Raw genomic sequence first — 15,093 nt, forward strand, 5'->3', positions numbered from 1 at the left:
CGCGGCGACAGCGAGCGGAGGGCGAAGGCGTGCGCATAGCGAACAAGAAGGCGAGCTCGAGAGGGTTCGGGAACGGGCGACGCGGCAGCAAGAGGTGAAGGCGCTCGGCGCGAGCGGCGTCGTGGTCAATTCGTCCACGGTGACCACGCTCGGAGAGGAGAGAGCTACACGTGTGGCTTGATATTCTTGACTCAATTTGAATTTTTAAATCTTGTTTAAGACTCCTAATTGAGTGCTAATTGAGGGGTGTTACAGGGGAGGAGGCCGCAGAAGCGCCAGTCGTCACCGACGGTGCCCATCGTCGTGGTGGCCATCGTGGCCGGCGTCGTGCTGCAGTGGCAGTGCCGGAGGTGGTGCGCCGCAGCGGCCAGGGACGAGGAGAAGGAGCCGCCGCTGCCGTAGCCACCGCCACCCTCGCGGCGCCCGTAGCTGCCGCCGCCGGAGCGCCGGCCGCCGCGGGACTGGGCCTCGTTGACGGTGATGCTGCGGCTGTCCAGCTCCTTGCCGTTCATCCCCTCGATGGCGTCGCGCATCGCCTGCTCGCTCGAGAAGGTGACGAAGCCGAGGCCGCGGGACCTCTGGGTCTCACGATCGAGGATGATCTGCTAGGGACGGCACGAGCTCATGTCAGAAAAAAAATAAAAACCAGATCTAGCTCAGCAAACCCTCCAGCACCACAGATCTGGATAGCTCCCCATTCCCCCTCCTTCAAAAATCTCGTTTTTTCTTCCCAACCAAAGGAAATCATCATACAGGGAAGAGGGAAGATGGATGACGGGGCTGACCTTGGACTCGAGGACCTCGCCGTAGGTGCTGAAGGCGTTGTTCAGTGAGTTGTCGTCGGTGGCCCAGGCAAGGCCGCCGACGAAGCAGCGGTACTCAACATCCGACGCCGCCATCTCTTCCTCTCACCCCCGAACGGAACCCCAAGAACATCAGGAACCCGACTCAACATCCGACGCCGCAATCTCTTCCTATCATCCGACGCGGCAGTGGTCAGGAGGCGTCCGTGGGTCGGCGCCGGTGGCGCAGGCGCGGACGCCCGGACGCGGCGGCGCAGGGCAAGCGACGCGCGGCGAGGGTGACTCGAGTGGAGAATGACAGGTGGGCTCCAGTTGTTAGTTGGAAAAATGGAAGTCCAATATACTCAGCCTGCTGGAGTGGAGGCCTATATTTGACTGAGTAAAATTTAGAAGTGAACTTCTAAATAGGTATTTACTCATCCAAATTTAGCAGATGAGGTGAGGTTCCTGGTGTTTAGGTAGTTACTCTTATACCCCCAATGTTTGTCTCGCTCTGGTTCTTGAGGATCTATTTGAAACCAAACTTTTTTCAGAAGTCCCTATCACATCAAAAGGAATCTTACTATTTTATAGTATTAAATAAAATCTGTTTATAAATGTTTTTTGACAGCTGAGTGCTTTTTCGCGAGACGAATTTAATGAGCCTAATTAATTCATAATTTACTACAGTGATGCTAAAGTAACCATTCGCTAATAATAGATTAAGATACCTCATTAGATTCGTCTCACAGTTTAGCCCCAGAATTTTGCAGTTAGTTTTATAATTAAAATTTATTTAATACTTCTAAATACTAAAAAGTTCCGGGGACTTAAAAAAAGTTCCTTGAACCAAACAACCAAGTTCCGGGGACTTAAAAAAATCCCTTGAACCAAACAACCCCTGATGCAGGTGAGGAGAGGTTGTGCTTAGGTACTGGTCCGGCAAGGAGCAGGGTGGTGGCAGGGGAAGCTTTTTGAGATGTCGCGATATCATTTTTGCAGATGTTGCGTAAATCGTTTTGGGATGTTGCAGTAACAGTTTTGTGGTGTTGCGTGATTCAAGCTTTCTTGTTTCATTACCTGATTAGTAGTGTTGGAGATTGTCATTTGGGATGTTGCACCATCACATTTTGAATGTTGCCGGAGATGTTTTTAAGATTTTACAAGTGACTTGTATGTTGCAACCCAAGTACAATAGCATACCTATTATTCGACTAGTTCTACTCTTGTACTGGTAGTTACAAGAGGATAAAGTAAATTCCATGTGCTATTTCTTATTCTAGAATATTCCACGCCTTTGATCAGTTACGCTGCCCCAGGTCTGATAGTGGATGCCTCTAGAGTAAGACTCCTGATAGAGATGTTTTGTACGACTCTAGAGTTATTAGTAAAAGATGATGTAGACATAGTGTCAGCCTTTTACCTTTGATTGTGATATAGCCTCACAATTTGTAGAGTTAGCCTACAGCTGGTGACAGCCCTGTTTTGTGCCAGTGAAACCCTCCACGTCTGGGTATATCGTAGTAGCTGTATTACCAGAGCTCGCTGGTCTTATCCATGGGACGCTGGGTCTTATCGAACCTTAGATATTATACTCACATTCCAAAATGGATACGATACCCTGGAATACTCATGGGCGAAAGCTACGATGATATCCATGTGCTTGCGGATTTATTTATGACACTACAAAACAATAACAATGAGGCAAAGGGAATGGAATGTACACCATGCTGTGATGGTTTGTCCGATATGATCTTAATATGTGTATAGGAGTTGACACATCTTGCTAGAGGCCACTGTCAACTTTGAGCTCAGTAGGAGTACTCGCATCATGTCTATGCGTACATGAGCCTGGGGTCGCACACTTAAGAGGCTAGAAACCTCATGAGGATAGGATCAGAATTAGACAAGGCTTAGAAGTACTAATGGGCCTCGGACCCAGAGGCTGATCAAGGATGCCTATATAATGAGGGGTGGGGAGCACATATTAGGTTAAGCAATCCTCGCTTAACCAGCCGCCGCACCTCTCACGTCGTCCATGCCTACGTTGAACCCACGGACCTAGCAGTTTTGTGTGTGACACTTCCTTCCTATACATGTGGACACCTTGGAGGTGCTCCATCTGTTGCACTTGGACAAACCGCACGAGAGGAGCAAGGAGCCACTCGTGGGATGAGGCGGTGAGGATAGGAAGGTATCGACTACACTACCTCGACGCGCAACAAGAAGTTCTACATCTGTGCATTTAGTGGTAATCTCATGATCTATAAAAGTAGTGATCCTTGTTTATGCTGTACAAAATTTTATTTTTCACTCACGTAGCCTACCCATATCCGTATAGTAGCATTAGAGCGGTTGCTCTTAAGTTATAGGTTTGGGATGTGTGCATATGGAGATATGCGTAGTTGTAGATTGATCTATGATCTGGTTTTATGGTCTTGCTGCGACTGCGAGGGTCGTGTAACAACATACTCCTACCGAACAGTTTTCCGCCATAGGAGTTATAAATCCGGCCGCAACAAGCAAAGATCAATGCAAATAGTCGAGTTGAAACCTAGGTTCATAAGCCAAAGGCATATGATGCGCGGGGTAGTCGATTGGATCTAATACCAGATCGGGTTATTTGCAAAACATTGTTTTACGGTAGAACGGCTATACTTTTTGCATATGAACCTCGGATTAAGGCAAATTTTGTATCCATTTGCATCAACAAAAAGAGTTATAGATGAAATTCAATGGCTTTTCCGTTTTTGCTAAAATTAGATTTGCAAAGTTTGGTCCGGATGTTGGAGTTTTTGGCTCTTTAAGTTTGAACGTTAGCATGTCTAACTTAGTTTTTGTAGGATATTGTGATCGGTATGGTCCCTATGTATATGTGATGTATGTGTGTAATTTTTGCATGACCTACGTGTCATGTACATGGAAATTTGGCAGGAACCATATGAATTACCACATTTGATGCAATGGCTTGCGTGCCAACACGTGATGATCCAAACCTAATATGTAATCTTGTTTACTAGTTTGTTTGGTGTAATAGCTTGTATTAGTTTTTGGAGATCTCATCACTTCAAGGATGACACACATGACCTAACATGGAGATGAGGATCTTTGTGGTAGGCAGGTTCTATGGCGATGAAGATTACCATATGATAATTGGCCATAGCGTATCACAGCTATATGTGAATGTTTTTCACGATGTTTTACTCCTACAAGCGATAATAGTAGAATTAGAACGATCCCTCATAAATTTTGAGTTTACATGCCGTCTAAACTAAACCACTTGATTTGTCCCATGTCTTGTACAATTAGTGATGGGTCTATGATATTAGGGCACCACTAGTTTTCCTTGACTAGATAGGTTTGTATTAGATACTTGTACAAAAATGATTTGCAGGAACACCTTGAATTTTTTTAAGAACGTTTAAAATTTGACTTGTTGCTACAAATGGATAGAGTTACTGTAGCAACTAAACCACCTCTAAAAGTACAATTTTAAAGGGGGGGTGATACCATCAACCACCACTACAAATGAGCCCATTTGTAGGGGTGGGTCATGACGTCACCCGACCTAAAATCTATTTTCAGGGGCGGGTGGCGCCCTCACCCCGCCCTAAAAAATTTGAACCTAGCTGGCGGGCTATTTGCACATCCCCAACCGTTTGGCAAGCGCTGCTCAATCACCCTATCTTTTCTTTCTCCAAGGCTCCTCGATCTGCTCCACTCCATATATGAATCTCTCGCCACTACTACAAATGATGCAATCAATGGCGGTTCTAAAATTACTACAAATGATGCAATCAATGGCAGTTCTAAAATTATTTTTAGTGAGAGTTTTACTTTTTTGACTGCATAAATGCTTTGTGCCGGCGGTTCCAAACATAACCAATGTTCAAAAAGGCGCTAGGCGGTTTCTAGGCGGTGACCCACCGCCTAGAGCCTAACCGAGCTTAGGCGAGCCTAGGCGTTTCAAGGCGATTTGCTAGGCGGTGCTATATATGTAGATATTTCTTGCCATACATATCAACTATCTCTAAAAAAAGGAAAACTTTAGAATAATGGGCCTAAAGTTAGATAAAAAGCCCATCAAGCAGTCCAACCCAAGTCTCAACCCTAACTTATCCCTAGCCTCAACCTTATCCTCCCCACCCACCCTCCTCCACCCGTCTCTGCTGCCCAGGCCGCCGCCACCCTCCCGCCCCTGCTTACTTCGTTGCCCAGGACGACGTCGCCCGCCCGCCCGCCTATGCCGCCGCCGCCGCCTCCTCCTCCTCCTCCGCCACCGTCCAGCGCACGCCGCTGCCGCCGCCTCTCAGGCTCCCACCTCCTCCACCGCTGCTTCCGCTTGATGTCCCTTCCTCCCTCGCCGGCGCATGGCGTCCCCACCTGGCGGATCTGCACGGCGGCCACCAGGGATGGAATTCCGGCCATCCTTTCACCGCCGACGAGCTGGCGCCGCCTAGGGGACCGCCTACCCCCATAGGCGAGGCGGGACCCCCTCGCCTAGAGCTTAAGCGCGCCTAGGCGGCCGCCTAATTCCGCCTTCTTGAACATTGAACATAACCCAACAAATATAGTATTTTTACAGTAGGTTCTACCTACCAACCGTCGGTATAAAACATACACGATTTTTACCTGAGGTTTGTATGAAGCACCGCCGTTATAAATACGATTTTTACCTGAGATTTTGCTAATAACCGCCGGTATAGATCACACACTCTAGTACTCTACCTAGAAATCCTAGGTTACCCCCGTCCCACCCACTCCCAATCCCATCCCCACCCTTTCCTTCTCCCATGCACCCACTCGCCGCCGCCCCCGTCCGACCACCGCCCGGCGCCGGCGCGCCCTTGCCGCATCCCCCCGCGGCACTGCCGCTCCCAGTTCCGCCATGCGCCGTCCGCTTCCCGTGCCTGCGCCATCCCCTCTCCTTGCTCGCGTCGTCACCTCGCCGTGGCTGCCTCAACCTCGACGACGTGCCCTAGGCGCCGCTGTTCCCGGGTCCTATGCAAGCTCTCCGTGAATCCAGGTGCGGCTCCTCATGCTCTTCTTCCCAATCTCCTTCAACACATGGCCCCTTTACCCTTTACTTGTCCCTTTTCCCTCAAAGTGCAAGACGGCAGTTCGTCCCCATGGTGCGCATCAGCATCTTCAGGTGTGCAGGCCCTTTCCAATCCGGATCCCATGGCATGCGGAGGCGCTACAAGCCCAGATCTGGTGGAACACTGACTTACATCATCATTCGGCAGGTGATCATGTCGTCTCTTTGTATTCCTTATGCTGCGGCAACAATGCAGCTGTTCTGAAATTATTGGGGAAAGCGATGTAGCAGCCATTGAAGAGAGAGCATGAGGGTAATTTAGATGTGTGAGGATTAGGAAGGGGTGCTCACTTTTCAAGTTGGGAGACACATCTAGTACATGGAGTTCCTTGCTATGTTGGGGGAAATTTTGAAGTCCTGATACTCAATTTATCTCCCTCTTTTCTTTCCTGCGCAACCCAACAAGTCAGAGACCCGACATGCAGATATATAGTATTAGTTAACTCATTCGTGGAATCAAGACTTAATTAGAGAGGAAAAAACATCTGCCAATAGAAAATAACCTGTTCCCAATAGATGCTCTGTTCTGTCCATTTGCAAATTCCTACCTAATGTACTGAATTGATACATCTGCAAATTCCTAATTGTAGTTCATGAAGACTACTTGCTTGATCCTTCTGTCCAATTGTACAGGGTGTGCATGTTTTTGGAAATTGGCATAGCTGGTGGAACTGAATTTTTATTGATTCACGCTGAAGTTGCTTCTGCATTTTTTCTATGAACTCACTTGGTACATCTGCATTGGTTTCTTTTGTAATCAGAATTCAGAAATAATGCATTTAGAATTCTAATTGGATCGCTGATGATTGATTACCTAGTCTATCCAAATGTTGATTTTTCCATTAGCTTACTGTCTTAACTGCCTGCAACTCTTGACCTTAATTGTAGCTAATTAAGATGGTTTGGCGCGGATGACCCAACCCAGTAAGAAGGGGACACCACCTCCCACACACCAGAGCCTGAGATTTGTGGAAGACACCGTGACGAGGTAGGTACCCCTCTCTCTTCTCTTTCTTCCTCGTTGTTCTAGTGGATGATTATTGTAGGCATGGATGATAGTAGTGGTTTCTGTTGAGCCATACATCAATTTGATGCATTGTTAATGAAATTTTCTGGTTGTGCCACATTAATAAAAGACTAGTGCTAGATCTGTGAAACCTTCATAGTGATCAACGTTATGTACTTGAACTAGCTTATTTGCCTTGCCCATATATGCAACTATCTTCATATGCTCATTCCGTTTCCCAAATCAATCTGGGTTATAAAAATTGACTATTATGATTTGAAGGTATAAAATTTGTTCTTATCTATCTGAACCATGTACACAGGAAGTGGCCTATGTAAATTTTATGGTTTGCTTTTGAACCGACTGAAATAAATGATCAGATGTTTTCTCTAATTACTGTATTCCGATCCTGGTTTGATAAACATGGTTGGTTAGTTATCCCTCTTAATTTTCTAGTCATCTGTGACTATCACTCAAAATTGGCCAGGGCATTTGCTTGATGCTGCACTATATGTGACAATAATACAGCCTACAAAAACTGCAGTTTGTTACATATTTACTTTGGTTCAACAATTTATTCTTTAAAAACTAATCCGGGTTCTTAAAACTCATGATGCAGATTTCTCTGGGTCGACCCAGTGACCCACTACCCAAAACAAAAATTTTAGTGTAAGTACTATTGGGTCGGCCCACTAAAATCTAGTGTAAAATGGTGCACAACACCCTGTCCGAGCTCGAGCAGTGGCACAGGCACTGTCGTCTGCTTCATCGATTGCCATCTCGCCGACCTCGCGCAGCCATTTCCCCCACCACTCGTTGCCTCCTTTGGTCGTTCTCCCCACCGCACCATCTCCCCACCGCTGTGGCGTCGCCTCGGCCAGGGCGGAGACCCCCGCGCCGCTTCCGGACTTGTAGTCCCCATCGTCGTTCTCCTCCATGTCCTCGGATGACAAGAGAACTTGAGGCACGTTATTGAATAAAACACTTGAAGGAGTCAGAGAACTACAGGTCTGCAGCGCGGCGAGCTCCTATGGGGTTGCTGCCCTACCGTGGGGAATCTTGGACAGAAGGAGTCTGCTTGCCTACTGCTGATGCTACGCTTCTCCTTCGCCACCTTTTCCTACTGCTGGCAAGACTGACTGCTGGTGAGTCCGCCGGGTGGTCGGAGGACGACGGCCGCCGCGTTGCTACTAGCGGTGGTGGGCCAGCAAAGTTTCTCGACAAGGTTCTGGTCCAAGATGAAGGGCCAGCCCCCCTGTTTGTCTCCAACAACTTCCTCCTCTAGCTGCTTTCGACGAACAGCAACAGGTATCCCTTTGGTGCGCATGCTTTGAATCATGAAGTCTGTTTTGGGTAACCCATTGGGTCATTTGGGTAGCCATCATAATGGGTCAGTGTAACCCAAAACACCAAAATAATCATCACGGGTTGTATGGGTCGATCACCGGTTGACCCAATTCCAACCCGCTTGCATCCCGACTTAAAACTGATGGATTACCTCATGCTTCAGGCAACTTGGACAACAACTGCACTGACCATGGAGTAGCGATGGCTATAAGTATCTTGTGGAGCGGACATCTTTTGGCCCTGGTACTATGCATTAAGGCAGCAGCCAGCAAATTCGAAGTATCTGTGTTGTATTCCGAGAGTTGTAGCCATGACTTGACTGATAACATGTCTATTGCTTTGTATTTGTACTCCAGGTCTGTGAGTTGTCGCCCAAGACTGGAAGACACACATAAGGCACTAGAGACTTCTAGCTTGAGAACATAAGGTTGGTTGTGCATTTTCCTTCAAGTTGTCCATCTGACTTTATTTTGAAGCTGAAATCTATTCTTTAGAAATCTATCTGGTTAACCACAATTTCAGGATACAGTATAAGGTGAAGAGCCAAACTCTGCACATGATGTTGTGTATTTTTTTGGTACAGTTTATCAAGCAAGTTATTTGGGGCATTCAATTAGGTGGTTCATGCCCACGATTTTCTTCAGTTTTGTATCAATTGGGTGGTCAAGATACGTGACAGAGTGATATGATATGAAATGGTTGCAATGGCGCATACTATGTAAATAGTTAAATACCATGTAAATTTGAATGCTTCGATTGAGCAATTCTACAAGGATTGTATAATGGTTTTATTATGACAATTTTACTGGCGGTTGTTCTGTATGTGCACTAAATTGAAATAGCTTGTTCTGTATGTGCACCAAATTGAAATAGCACTTAGACTTTTTACTGACGGTTGTTGACCATTTGTAATGGAGGTTCGTGTTACAAACCTCAGCTATAGATACCATTTATAATGGAGGTTCTTTAAAATAACCTTAGGTATATACCATTTCTAATGGAGGTTCTTTAAAATAACCGCTAGTAATAATTGATTAATACCGGCGGTTCTAAAACCTACAGTACTAAACGCCATTTTTACAGTCACATGAGTAATGGCGGTTTGAAAATCTCCACTACAAATCCTCTAGAACCGCCACAAACTATACTTTTTGTAGTAGTGCGCTCTTTCTCCAAGGCTCCTATGCTCCACGCCATCTCTGAGTCTCTCTCTTTCTCCAAGGCTCCTTGCTCCATGCCATCTCCAAGCCGTGCTCCATTGACCTGCAAAGCAAAAGGATGAGGATGAGCGCCATGGAGGATGGGAATATGAGCACCGAGGAAGAAGCGGAGAACCTGCGTGGGTTCTCACCGCGCATGGTGGGCACCGTGCTGGAGGCGCACCGCTGTGACGGGGTCCATGAGAGCTGCTAGTGCGGGGTTAGAGGCCAGCGTGGGACTGGTCGCCAGCTCGTACAACCGGGATGCGCTCGTCGTCATCCGCCGCGATTGCAAGCCACGTGTACGTGCTCCTTGTCTCGCGAACTCTCTGGTGTGGAGCGGATGCTAATTTTATTTGCTAGTTGTCGGGCTCGACAGACCAGGATGAGCGGGTGGTCAGGCTTTCCACGAGGCCATGGCGCGCGGCGGTGGTGTGGCGCACGGCGTGAGGCTACACAGGGCGCTGGCAGCGGGCCGCGGCGGCGGTGCGGCAAACGGCGCGAGGCCGCGTGCGAGGTGGCATCACGGGGCTGCAGTGGGTCAGGGCCATGGTGCTCAGCGGCGATGCAGGGCTGTGGTGGCACGGCACATAGCGCTACACCGCTTACGCGGTGGTTGGCTGGTTGCACGGGGAGCAGCGGCGGCTCGAAGGAGCTGCTGCCAGTGTTTTTATATTTTTTATTCGATCTGTTGGGGTGGGTCACGGCGTGATCTGCCCCTAAAATCTATACAGGGGCGGGTCATGGCCTCACCCGTCCCAATAAATCGATTTATAGGGACGGGTGAGGTCTCGATTTATAGGGACGGGTGAGGTCATGACCCGCTCCTATAAATTGGTTTTAAAGGGCAGGTAACGTACCCGCCCTTACAAGCAGCTATTTTTAGTTGTGCTGCAAATATCTATTTTTAGCTGTGGAAAGTAGGGGCGGTTGCTATACCCGCCTCTAAAAATATGTTTTTACATGCCCCTACAAACTCTTTTTTATAGTAGTGTCAGCTTAACGAGTTCATCTTAACTGTTAAGGACCTTGGGGCATAAAGGTTGGGTAACGAGACATAGAGATGTCAACCAACAACAAGAGTTATATGTGATATGATTTGCAAGTTGTTGCTTACAGATCTAGCTCATCTCCTAGTAGTGATCCTAAAGCTCACTAGTAGACTTGTTAGTTGTGGGTCTTGAATCACTAAGTATCAATGGAGGGATATTGATTTTAGTGGGAGTAGATTCTTTTAATTGCTTCATGAGATTTACTTTGTCATGGATATTTTGTCTTATTATTTTGCACTATATTATTATTTGTTGTAAATCAATGGAACCTAGCACCCAACAACCTTTTGCTTTGCGTTCAATACATGAAAAGGATAAGTTAAATGGGACAAACTATATGGAGTGGATCCAAAACCTGAGAATTGTTCTAGGGATGAGAAAAAGAATTATGTTCTAAACACCCCATTATCACCAAAACCTGCATGCATGAAACTCGAGCTGCAGATGCAGTTTGAAACAAACCATGAAACATAAGATATGATCGTGGCACTGAAAGACATGTTCCAGTCACAAGCCAGGACTGAAAAGGTTCAATGTCTCTAAGACCTTGTGGAGACCAAGCTAGCAGAAGGCGCGGCTGTGGGGCCATATGTGCTCAAAATTGTTGGTTACTCCCAGCGGTTGGAGATGTTGGGCTTCCCACTAGGCCAAGAGTTGGCCACTGATGTCATTTTGGCATCTCTTCAACCTAGCTATGGTAACTTCATCTCAAAGTACCACATGCATGGGGTGGAGAAGGGCTTAAATGAGTTGTGTGGTATGCTCAAGACAGTAGAGAGCAACATCAAGAAAACTAGTGGTGTCCATGTGATAGCAATACAGAACAAGCCTAGCTTTAAGAGGAAGGGCAATTCTTGGAAGAAGAAGAAGAAGAAGAAGAAGAAGGGCAAGGCTAAAGATGCGATCTCCAAGCCAAACCTAACGCCCAAGACTAAAGCTGAACCTGATCCGACCAAAGAATGCTTTCATTGTAAAGAACTTCATCACTAGAAGAGGAACTGCAAGCTATACCTAGCTTCCTTGAAGAATACTAGACGTAAGAGTACTTCCACATTAGGTGTACTTGTTGTTAATATTATGGACATTTTGCTTGCTATTTCTTTTATCAATTCTTGGGTATTTGATACCGGATCAGTTGCTCATATTTGCAATCCGATGCAGGGGCTGATAAGAAGTAGAAGTGTGCAAAGAGGAGAAGTCGATTTTCGCATGGGCAATAATGCAAGAGTTCTTGTGTTGACTGTCGGGACGATGCAACTTCACCTCCCGGCAGGATTTATTATGGAGTTGAATAATTTTTGTTTCGTTCCTAGTTTTAGTCGAAACATTATATCTCCATGTTTGATGGAGGATGATTATTCATTTGCGAGTAAAAACAATGGTTGTGTGATCTCTAAGAATGTTATGTTTCTAGCTTTTGCGTATATAAGAATGAGCTATTTATTTTAAATCTTTATGATTCATTAGTCTATAGGCTTAATGATTTGAGTCCTACCTATATGTGACATTGTCGTTTGGGTCTTGTAAGTGAGAAGCACATGAAGAAGCTACATTCTGATGGACTTCTAACTTCATTTAATTTTGAATCATATAAAACATGTGATGCTTGTTTGCAAGGCAAGATGGCTAAGACACCTTTCACATGTTTTCTTGAAAGAGCATCAGATTTGTAGGAACTCATACATACTGATGTATGTGGACCAATGAGCACAACAGCTAGAGGAGATCCCAATACTTCAAAACATTTACGGATGATTTTAATAGATATGTCTATGTCTACTAAATGAAGTATAAGTCAGAAACCTTTGAAAAGTTTAGGAAATTTCAGAATTAAATGTTGAAAATCAACATGGCAAGAAAATTAAGACTTTATGATCTGATCATGGAAGCAAGTATTTGAATCACGAGTTTAGCACTCATCCAAAGAGTTGTGGAATTGTTTCATAACTTATGCCACCTGGACACCCCAGAGAAATGGGGTTTTCGAGCAATGTAATCAAACTTTGTTGGACATGGTTCGATCAATGATGAGCCAGTCGGACCTACCGTTGTCATTCTCGGGTTATGCTTTAGAAAAAACAGCTTTCATACTTAACAGGGTACCATCAAAATTTGTAGTTAAGACGCCATATGAGATGTGGACTAGAAAGACACCCAGTTTGTCTTTTCTAGAAATTTTGGGTTGTGAAGCATTTGTCATGTGACTCCAGTCGGACAAGCTTACACCCAAATTAGATAAGTGCATTTTTGTGAGATATCCAAAGGAGACTTTGGGGTATTACTTCTATAATTGATCCGAGGGCAAATTATTTGTCGCTTAGAATAGAGTTTTCCGAGAGAAAGAGTATTTCAAACTGACAAAAGTAGAAGAATGGTGCAACATGAAGAAGTTCGAGATGAACAGATAAGGCAAGACTCTACGAGTGATGCTAATGTAGTAGATCAAGTTGAGGTACCCATGGATAAAGAAGCACCACCACAACCACAAAGGCCAGCGAGGCTCCGCGAAGCGTGAGAATTATTATTGTTGGATAATGATGAGCCTATGCCATATGCAGAAGTAATGTCGGACCCTGACTCTGAAAAGTGGCAGAGTGTCATGGAATCCAAAATAGAGTCCACGAGAGACAATCAAGTTTGGAACTTGATTGACACACCTGATGGTGTTAAATCCATAGAGTGCAAATGGATCTATAAGAAGAAGAAAGGTATCGATGGAAATATTCACATCTATAAAGCTCGACTTGTTGCAAAAGGTTTTCAACAAGTTTGAGGAGTTGACTATGATGAGACCTTCTCACCCGTACCAATGCTTAAATCTTTCGGATTCTTCTAGTTATAGCTGCATATTTTGATTATGAGATTTGGCAGATGGACATCAAGACAACTTTCCTAAATTGAAATCTAATTGAGGACATGTATATGATGCAGCTCGAGGGTTTTGTCAATCCAACCAATGCTGGAAAGTTATGCAAGCTTTGTAAATCTATTTATGGATTGAACCAAGCATCTCGAAGTTGGAACATTCGTTTTAGTGAAGTTGTCAAAGGGTTTGGCTTCATTAAGAACAAAGAAGAGGCTTGTGTTTACAAGAAGGAAAGTGGGAGCTCTGTTGCATTTCAAATCTTGTATGCAGATGACATATTACTGATTGAAAATGATATTCCTACGCTTGAGTCCATAAAGACTTTGCTGAAAAAATATTTTTTGATGAAGGACTTAGGGAAAGCAGCATACATTCTGGGCATGAAAATCTATAGAGATAGATCAAAATAGCTTATAGGTTTAAGCCAAGATACTTATATTGACAAGGTGCTGAAATGGTTTAGCATGGAAGAGAGCGTTCTTGCCTATGTCACATGGCATACATCTTTGCAAGACTCAGTAACCTTCGATGACTGATGAGCGGGATCGCATCAGCAGAGTTCCTTATGCCTCAGCACTTGGATCTATCATATATGCAATGATGAGTACTCACCCAGATGTTTCATATGCACTAAGTGTTATGAGCAGGTACCGGTCTGATCTAGGAGAAAGTCACTGGACAGCCGTGAAAAATATTCTGAAGTACTTTAGAAGAACTAAGGATGTGTTCCTAGTCTACGGAGGTGAGGAGGAGCTTGTTGTAATGAGTTACATCAATGCTAGTTTCCAAACTGACAAAGATGATTCAAAGTCCCAATAAGGATTTGTGTTCACAATAAATGGTGGTGCGGTTAGCTGGAAGAGTTCCAAGCAGGGGACATGGCCGATTCTATCAAGGTATTACAGTTAAATATGTGTAATGGAGTTCCTATAGTGAGTGAAAATACACTACTACAGAATAGGCCTTTGTTCCAGGCCATTTGTCCCGGCTGCTTTTGGGCCCGGGACAATAGGTGGTTTTTGTCCCGGGTCCAACGGCTAGCCAGGCCAGCGGGGGGGGGGGGGGGGGGGGGGGAGCAGGGGCCTTTTGTCCCGGTTGGAGGCACCAACCGGGACAAAAGGACCCCCTTTTGTCCCGGTTGGTGGCTCCAACCGGGACAAAAGGCTCTGGACATTTAGTCTCGGGTGGTAAGACCAACCGGGACAAAAGGACCCCCTTTTGTCCCGGTTGGTGGCTCCAACCCGGATAAAAGGGGTCTTTTGTCCCCGGTTGGTGGCTCCAACCCAGACAAAAGGATCATTCACGTGTTAGTTTAACAGAAATGCATTCATTCTAAAGTCACATGTGGTGTGTAGGTGGGGTGGTAAAGAAATTACACGCGAGGCAAGACATCTCGAGTTCGAGTTCTGGGTTGCACAGAATATTTTTTTACGTTACACATGTCCTTTAGTCCCGGTTATTTCACCCGGGACTAAAGGGTCCGGGCCTTTTGTCCCGGCTTCATTGTCCCGGTTCCAAAACCGGGATGAAAGGAGGATTTGGAACCGGGTCAAAAGCTTGTTTCTGTAGTAGTGATACTACTGATGATGCATTGGTCTGATTGTGTTGTTTTACTGAGTGTGAACATAAGTCTAAAGCAAACATAAGTTGTTAGCGGTGAATCAAGTGGGAGAATGTTGGATATTTGTGATCTTGGCTAACCAAACCCAACATGATTACTTTTGTTCCACCGATAGAAATAAA

General features: G+C 45.5%; 1 protein-coding gene and 1 long non-coding RNA gene across 3 annotated transcripts; one reads left to right on the plus strand and one right to left on the minus strand.

Moving 5' to 3' along the window:
• Positions 1-209: 209 nt before the first annotated feature.
• LOC120678568 (glycine-rich RNA-binding, abscisic acid-inducible protein-like) lies at positions 210-1,110 on the minus strand. The gene is made up of 2 exons (XM_039959814.1): positions 786-1,110; positions 210-602 (listed from the first exon to the last, which is right to left on the minus strand). Exons 1-2 carry the CDS (start codon positions 897-899, stop codon positions 225-227), a joined length of 492 nt encoding a protein of 163 aa, XP_039815748.1. The 5' UTR covers positions 900-1,110; the 3' UTR covers positions 210-224.
• Positions 1,111-5,533: 4,423 nt separating this feature from the next.
• LOC120678569 lies at positions 5,534-9,055 on the plus strand. 2 transcript variants are annotated; one of them, XR_005676633.1, is made up of 7 exons: positions 5,539-5,808; positions 5,890-6,028; positions 6,769-6,868; positions 7,506-8,194; positions 8,397-8,476; positions 8,590-8,660; positions 8,756-9,055. It is a non-coding gene; the product is annotated as an uncharacterized LOC120678569 (long non-coding RNA). The 2 variants fall into 2 exon arrangements; XR_005676632.1 differs by having other exon boundaries at positions 5,534-5,808; positions 6,769-8,194.
• Positions 9,056-15,093: the final 6,038 nt, after the last annotated feature.

Source organism: Panicum virgatum, chromosome 6N (genome assembly GCF_016808335.1).
Source record: "Panicum virgatum strain AP13 chromosome 6N, P.virgatum_v5, whole genome shotgun sequence".
NCBI classification, from domain to species: Eukaryota; Viridiplantae; Streptophyta; class Magnoliopsida; order Poales; family Poaceae; genus Panicum; species Panicum virgatum.

Excerpts from the sequence above, each read along its gene's own strand:
- LOC120678568 (XM_039959814.1), bottom strand. The coding sequence starts at position 899 with ATGGCGGCGTCGGATGTTGAGTACCGCTGCTTCGTCGGCGGCCTTGCC. Across the intron at positions 603-785 it reads GCGAGGTCCTCGAGTCCAAG|ATCATCCTCGATCGTGAGAC; the intron begins GTCAGCCCCGTC and ends CGTCCCTAGCAG.